Below are 8,245 nucleotides of genomic sequence, written 5' to 3' on the forward strand. Positions count from 1 at the left end.
AATATCAATTGATTACTATTAATCAGATGTAAGGGTTAATTTCTCGGCTCCATCTAATTTTTATAGCATGTGGAAGTTTAATTTCAAAGAAAAGAAACTTAAATCATTATTTTTTAATAATTAATTTAATGTAGAATAAAAAAAACACTTATAGTCTCCAACAGAGTAACAAAAACAAGGAGTTCCACAGGTTTCCACCTCAACATTGAATCGTGGAATGCAAAGCTGTTCAGTATCCATAGTATCTTCTGAAAGTCAGACCTGTTCTAATCAGCTTCCCTCACCATTTTCTATGTCAAAATGTTTGTCATCGCTATCAAGACTATTCAATCCCGGAACACTGACTTTGCTCTCTTCTTCATTTGATACAATGCTGCTCTTACTTCCTGTTGAAGCTCCCTCTTCAGGACTTCTTGGGGATTCTGTATCTTCTAAAATACTTTTATTTTTCACCTGTGCTCCTTTCCTGGGTGGAATTACTTGGAGAAGAGCCTCTTCCCATGTTTTCCCATGGCAAACACCATGCATTATCTCGAACACTGTTAAAAAACAAAAACATCTAAGAATGCATAATGGCAGATAAAATGAGTGACCATTATTTATTCACCAAACATACCCAGCTTTGGCATAGGTAAAGAAGTTAAAATGGGCAAAAATTATTGCCGCGGCAGTCTTTACAACAGTGCTATGCTTAAAATCTGAGATTATATAAGGAAAACTGATGATTATCATTCATATTTCATACATATATATTTTTAGTTTTGCATGTCATCTTGCATATTTACTGGTTAGTACTTCAAGGACCATTAAGTGTATATCCAAATAAAAGGTCATAGTTCGAAGCCTATGTCACACTGACTAACACCATGAGAAGCATACCAATATGCCCATAAAAATTCTTGGAATAAATATTTAGATGCATCAATACATTCCAGCTTTTAAAACCATTTCCCCAGTTAGGATATTCAATAGTGCAAGTTGCCTACCTTCACTACCCAGCTCCAAACGCCCCAAAAATGTTTAAAATATTACACTCAGGTATTTTCCACATGTATGTATAGCAACAATCTCAACCAGTTTGTCTTTCCAGGCCATTATCAAGGGTAAAGTTTATCAATGTAATGGTAAAAAAGCAGGTTTCATTTGAAATATGTAATTACTCTCTTCCACAAAGCACACTTACCAACGATTGACTTTAATCCACCTAAAACTTCTTCTAGCCATTACCTTGTCAACAAGGTTACCATAGAGGTAATCGACTAAATTCACACTTTCAAACAACATAGCAAATCTAACAGAAGGCCTATCATTTAACTGTCAGCCATTATTCCACACTGATAACATGTATACCCTGAATACATTTATGAAGGGTCTTAATGGAAATATAAGTAAGTAAAAATATGCCACAGCAATAACTGTAGAAAACCTTATAAATTTACTTCCACATCAATTTAAAGTTTTAATTGAATTGAATTTAGGTATTCAATGGAAGTAGTCACTTACCATGGTCAATGGTAAGTGTTTTTCTTGAGGCCATTTGTATGAATTCTCCGATGGGAAGCTGTCCATGGCTAATACCAACATCATTAGCCACTTTTAAACACAGTCCCTAGAAATAATAAGAGCAAAAAATTTTAATTGACCACATGGAATTACATTTAAACTATCCAATCTCACTGCATTTAAGGTTAAAAAAGGAATAATAGTATTAGAGTACAGTTCCTAGGGATGTGCGAGTAGTGCTTTTCGATCTCAAGTCGAGTATCGAGTCGTTGAAAACTACCCGCGAGTATCGAGTGGAGTCTGGTCATTTCTAGAACTGGTATTATGAATGTATATATATGCGACAACATATTCTAATTTTCAAATCCCTTTGTGAATTTTATTTTCTGAATGCTTAGTTCATGTAAAAAGGAAAAGATTATGAGGACTGTTGATGGTAATTGTGTCAGTATTAAGAGATGAATTAAAATTAAAGTGTCTTTAACAGTTCCATAAGCACTATTGGAATGAATTAACCTATAGTAATATGTGGTCAATTTAATTAATATATATACCTATATACGTATCCAAACTGCCAGAAACAGCCCTGAGTAAAATCATTTGCGCAATTTGATAATGCTTCATGATAGCGCTGTGGGCAGATTTCTGAACTTACTGGCCACGACAACACTGTAAGTGAAACTACTCGACTCAACATTTGTAATGCTACTCGAATCACTGGAGTCGAGTACCAACTACTCGACTCGAATTTTCGAGTACTCGCACATCCCTAACAGTTCCCCAAGTGAGTGTTTTAAAAGACACTTGCTAAAAATTGTGGCATACAACCCTTTGTCAGGCACATTATTGGGATTGCTGAGTCCAGGCGCAATGTGCCGAATAGGCAGATATGTGAAAAAACATTAATTACTCTTAGCTTGGCCCAGTAGTCCACCTTTAAAGTTTAAAGCACCATTATTAGTGTATTCGAACACTTACATGATGTCTTTCGATCTATGCATAGGACCTTTACATGCTGTCATACAGCCCCGGACCGATCCAGCAAGGTGCTCTTTAAACTATTAAGTACAGTTGAGGACCTCAAATCCAGAAACCCGAAATCCAGAACATTTGAAAATTCCTCTGCATAGTGTCACTGCACCAGTGGCGCCGACTCCATGGGGCCTGAGGAGGCCCGAGCCCCCTCAAAGATTCGTTTGGGGGGGCGGAGCCCCCTCAATAATTCAAGAAAATAATTAAGTAATATAATGCTTTGTGAAATCACAAAAATATATTGGTGATTTTAATTTCCCATGTTTGACAATAGTTACCTTTTAAAATAAATTCAACAACGTGTGCTGAAACAAATAATTATAAGGTTAACCCATTATAACCCAATGTTGCTTCAAAGCAACGTCGAAAATGTATAAATTTTCAGCTCTATTTAGGAAATATCTAAACTACGTATTATTTTGGGGTGTAAATTTTGATGACGAAATATTTATCTGCCTCAACAATTATGATCGAGTGCAAAATTTTCATCTATTCAGAATAAAAAATCTTGAAATTTGATTTCTACCTTAAGCAGCTCTGGGTTCTAAAGGGTTAACTGAATCAAGTGGAGTGAATCATAATAGTGTTTCGGTGCTGCGACACACTTTGAATTTAACCTCTTCCCGGGGCAAGACCTCCGATATGGGCCCCCCCAATATTTTTTATAAGTCGGCGCCCCTGCACTGCACTTGCCACCTCGTGGCACCACTCTCCAAGCCTTGTTCTGGGATGAGTAGGAATTTAGCACATTCAATGGACATACGCTAAGAACCTTGTCAGGGACACATAAGGATATCAAATATCAAGTACAAGAGCCTGAGCACATGTGCAAATTAATTAATTTACTAAATATGCTATGAAGACCAGAAATCCAGAAGCCCTTCGGTCCCAAGCTTTCTGGATTTGAGGACCTCAACTGTATTTTAATAAGTGATGTATTTTAGCATGTGAATTCTATAAGATCAATGTTTTTTATTTTGCTATCTTATTTGCCTACTAATGCCTTTATTTTGCTTTATCATGCTAAATAATCCGCCAATGATCTGTCGTCATAAATGCTAAGAAGTGAATGGCTGCATAGAGTACGTCAAAACAAAAAGCTACTATAAGCGTCAAGGGTCTATGCCACTTAGTGACGTGGAGAAACGAAAAAAAAACTTGTCCTGCACCTGTCAGATCAATTGCGCCCAATAAAAGGTTTAACTCACTGAAAGGATGACTTCAAGAAGTGGTGATGAAGACAGTTACTATGTATCACATTAAATAACAAAATTTTATTCACCACAATCAAAAGTACCAATATCTACAATGGTCTCAACATTTGATTTTTTTATGCTGATATAAATGAAATTTGCTTCATTACTAATCAATATGCACAAAGTGAAATATTTATTATATTTATGTAAAAACATAATTACCTTCTGAGAGTTATGGTCCACTAACCCTCCAATAATATAAACCTTTTCTTCTTCCAAAGTGGTGAGCACATTTTCAGAATCACTTGTAAGGTACACCAACTCGCTTGGTTTGAAGAGTTCAGTGAAGTGCTCTGATGAAAAATTCACCTGTAAGAATATATATTTTTAGAAGTTAAATCTCTGTACATAATTCTACCCCAGCCCTGATAAAATTTATCAGCTATAAATTGGTCAACACTTAATACAAAATTCCAGCTGAACACAATTGATTTCCAGGGATATTAAGAATGGTTCAGAAATTATTGACCCTTGCCTGTTCTTCAGTTAAAGTCAATCTCAATGCATTTTCTTTTATAAAGTTTCTAAAATGAGTATGAACTCAATCAAAATACAGTTACAGCAGACCTAGAATTCCTCATTATCATCACCTCAGCTTTTAGCCAGACTTTTCGTTTCTGGGATGTTATACTTCTAGGGAAATTTCTCCCTCACCAGAAGGCGAAAAGCAACTTTATTATGATTTACATCATTCCCATAAAAATTTAGGGATTGCAATAAATTGGTGTATATATAATTAATCTTGGATCCTCAAGAGTTCCTAGTTTGGTGAATAAATAAATACATTTTACCGTAGTAATGACTGTGGTCATTTATAGCCAAAAATGGTGCAAAGTAACTTCAATGCTTGAGAGTAGAGGTTCATTCATTACGCAAATATCACAGCAGATAAAAATGAGTAGTTAGAGACATTTTCAAGAGAAAATGTTTTTAGCATACCAAGCTACTTACATTTTCGAGCATGAAATTAAACCAAAAAAAACGTCTCAAATTCGAATATGGTTAAACAATTTAGTTTTAGCGCTAATGCCATTGGATGAATGCTTACTAACATCCCAATTCCGGAAACCGTCATGCTTTTCCATGTCTTTCTCCAATCGGCCACTGAAGCTTGTAAGGTATAGCTGCATAGGGTCAGAATACCGTCTGTTTACACTGTAGCAGTGATGAATTTGTTTCACACATTTTCCTATGTCCTATTGAAGAGAGTGAAAATTGATGCTGAAATTAATATTACTTAAATTTAGCTCAATAGCTATAACTCAGGTTACACCCCATGTGTAATTAAACAAATTATTTGTAGCAACTGACGTACTTTATCATTCATAATGTCGTTGAAAGATAAGTCGATAACTACTCTGACTTTGCACTTACTGCCAGACATTTTATTGCATTTGAGTTTTTTCCGAGATGGACCAAGCGTTACATTGTTTTCTTGAGCAATTTTTTTCTTCTCTTTCAACCGCTGTTTTTCTTTCGCCCTGAAATAATAATAATAATTCATCAATCCCAGGTCTTGTTAATTCAAACACTTAGGCTTCTACAATGAATTCATTCGTATACATCGTAACAAAAGATACTGGTCACATTTCAACCAAATGCAAATTAGGTTATGAGAATGGAAAGAGTGAAAACAGGTATCTAGAAGTAATATCAAAGTATTTGTTCTACAATTTCGCGGTTCTATACGATGCATTACCAAGTGGGTGTTACACATAATTAAGTTTGACATCCTTAATGAAAAAGAGGATAAAATTTTCAACTAACCTCTTCAATTTGCGCACTTCTAGCCATTTTTCTCGCCTGAGAAGTCTCTTCCTTTGCTTTTTAGACAGACCGTCGGCTAAATGGGGTGACCTGTCGTTTACCTGAGAGTCAGTCTCAGCACTATTTTCAAGCTCTGAATGCATATCGTTAGTTTTGTCATCACTTGTGCTCTTGCAAGCGTCGTCCTCTTCCATCTTTAGTTATTCCTATCGCTTAAAAACAAGCTTATAAAACATCACACGCCAAAACCCGCCACAAATAATGAAGTTATCCCAATACTTCCATCCCTTCCGTGAATGCACCAACTTCACGTCAGTTACTCGCAATCGAAACCTATCGAATCAGTTTCGACCTTCGAGATGTCTTTCTTCAATCGATCATTTTGTAGCGCTACAGTTAAAATTGGGTTAAATTTTCTCTGTATCAAATAACTAGCATATTTCTGTTGGAATTTCCCTAATTTGGCATCTCAATGATATTTAAATTTATATAGTGAATTGCTTTTGTCTATATCAAGAATTTAGTTGTATTTTTTGGTCGTACTGAATTTCATTATCTTTGACAAATCGTTAGACGATCTACACGGGAGTTTCTTTTTCTCGAATTACCTACATGCTGAAGTGTAATGTGAGGTAGTGAGAGTTATTTCGGAATATGTTTATTTACCTGTCTGTGCATGAATATGATTTGTAATGCTAGTAATGAATCCTGTCGTAAAAGCTCCCACTTAATTTGGAAGGTGATTCAATTGATGTTAAGTTGCTCTTCGCTAAGCCCCTGTTTTTCGAGTTGTCGCCGCTGTTTGTGGCTAGAGACCTAGCCTGTAAATATCAAGTTACGGGGTGAATACAAGAGGTCAATAATATTCACTGGTGTGATTTAATACCTGCTACCTTTTTTAAATTTTTTTGTACTTTTACCTTTGAAATTAATTTGTCTTTTCTACTCATGAACATATATAGGTACGTAGCACTATCTGGGGGTATGTATGGGTTTTATTAAATAATGGCAAGATTGTAGATTTCGTAACAAGTTTCTTTTTCAAATGATGATTTAGAAGATATGTGGTAATGCATTAGATGCAAAGTGGTAGCGTCCAAAAATTTTGATGTCGACCCAATGGGTCTTCCTCTTATTGTCCTCCTCTCAATAGTCAGCTTAGCCCCCCTTATAGGTCAGCCACTACCAAGTATAACTCTCTGTATTGGTGAAGATTGAGAGGATAATTCTGGTGCAGGCTCATTAGGGTGTATGTTCAAGTTTGCTTTGACATCCCAAATACCTTGGTTGGCCCCTGTTGCGGTGCATAACCAATATTTGCATGACAGAGATCCTCTCCTCTTGATGCAAGCATACCTTAGTGATTCTGTCTAGCCACCTTCACCTCACCAGCCTCAAACGAGTCACTTGGTTTCTTTTGTAGCATCTTTTTCTGACATAAAATGAAAATTTATGTTCCATAGATTTTGTATGGCTCAGGACCTGAATGAGCACCAAAGTTATCTGCCAGGATACATTCATCAGACCGAAGTTCACAAAAACAGGAAAACCCATCTTTTTTTCTGGATATTTCTCCTTGAATGCATTGTAGATTTCTTTCAGTTTCCCCAATACCAGTACCTTTTTATTCAACAGTCTCACCCCATTTGCACCTTTGACTTTTTTATAGTATTTTGTCTCAGGAAGCTCTCAACTTATGTCTGACTCTCAGTAAAAGTTTGCCACAGCATTGATAATCTTATCTTTTGATAATTTTTTGCCATCAACTTGATTAGTGTATGATGAAATGACCTCCAATTCGACACATTTGTGCATCTAGTTGACCATTTGGTGGGACGTACCAAAATAATCCATGATTTGTCCCTAAACCAGCTAGGTGGACGCAAAGTGATAATCATAATTTTATCCGCTATTGACTGAATTTCCATACACTTATCTCTCATTTTCTCTAATATTTGCCAACTAGCTTTCTCAATATCTATATCATTTTCATCAGACTCATCAGGTTTAGCGAAGAGAATCTCAGTGCTTTGAAAATTTGAAATTGTTACACATGAAGAAAACAATGATAAAAAAAAAGTTTGTCACTGTGTTCTACTTGTAACTTTCCAAGGTTTGAACTGCAGAAGCTGTATTTACTGTTACTTGTTTGTAGAGATGTCTTAATGTCTGGTTGGATCTTGATTGTAATAGAAATAATGATCGGGAATAATATTTTTCTGCTTTTAAAACTAGAACGACAGAGTGAGTCAGGGAAATTCATTCCTTCACTCTATTCAAAAAATTTCTTTAAATGATTTTGGCCTTTCCTAATTTTTCATCCACTTTAAAGATCTTTAGGTTAGTATATGTAGTCAGGTTATACTTAGTATATCAGTTGTGCGAATGTTTTATGGAAGCAAGTGATATTTTGTCTAGAACGGCAGTATGCCACAGCCAAAATGGCTCTCTCAGTCATTCTAGTGTTAAGTAGTTAAAGTGAAGTACTATTGTGAATCAATTCACAACTATTTAGTGGAAAACAATTATGTGGGGGAAAAAAACACGAAATGAGCAAAATATTAATCAATTTTCTTGTTGGATGCATTTGAAAAACAAACATTTAAATAGCATTTAAACACTCTTTAATATTTCATGATATTTTATCAGAGCAAAATAATGGACCGATAATTCATTTTCCTGGAATT

The 8,245-nt window shown here is 35.5% G+C and overlaps 1 protein-coding gene across 1 annotated transcript; it reads right to left on the reverse strand.

The window, feature by feature from the left end:
- Positions 1-106: 106 nt before the first annotated feature.
- Positions 107-5,883, reverse strand: LOC124158693 (tRNA methyltransferase 10 homolog A). Its single transcript, XM_046533927.1, has 6 exons — positions 5,559-5,883; positions 5,107-5,272; positions 4,844-4,987; positions 3,954-4,100; positions 1,504-1,609; positions 107-539 (listed from the first exon to the last, which is right to left on the reverse strand). Exons 1-6 carry the CDS (start codon positions 5,750-5,752, stop codon positions 271-273), a joined length of 1,026 nt encoding a protein of 341 aa, XP_046389883.1. The 5' UTR covers positions 5,753-5,883; the 3' UTR covers positions 107-270.
- Positions 5,884-8,245: the final 2,362 nt, after the last annotated feature.

This window comes from Ischnura elegans, chromosome 5, assembly GCF_921293095.1.
Source record: "Ischnura elegans chromosome 5, ioIscEleg1.1, whole genome shotgun sequence".
Taxonomy (NCBI): Eukaryota; Metazoa; Arthropoda; class Insecta; order Odonata; family Coenagrionidae; genus Ischnura; species Ischnura elegans.

Excerpts from the sequence above, each read along its gene's own strand:
- LOC124158693 (XM_046533927.1), bottom strand. The coding sequence starts at position 5,752 with ATGGAAGAGGACGACGCTTGCAAGAGCACAAGTGATGACAAAACTAAC. Across the intron at positions 5,273-5,558 it reads GAAGTGCGCAAATTGAAGAG|GGCGAAAGAAAAACAGCGGT; the intron begins GTTAGTTGAAAA and ends TTATTATTTCAG. Across the intron at positions 4,988-5,106 it reads ACGACATTATGAATGATAAA|GACATAGGAAAATGTGTGAA; the intron begins GTACGTCAGTTG and ends TCTCTTCAATAG.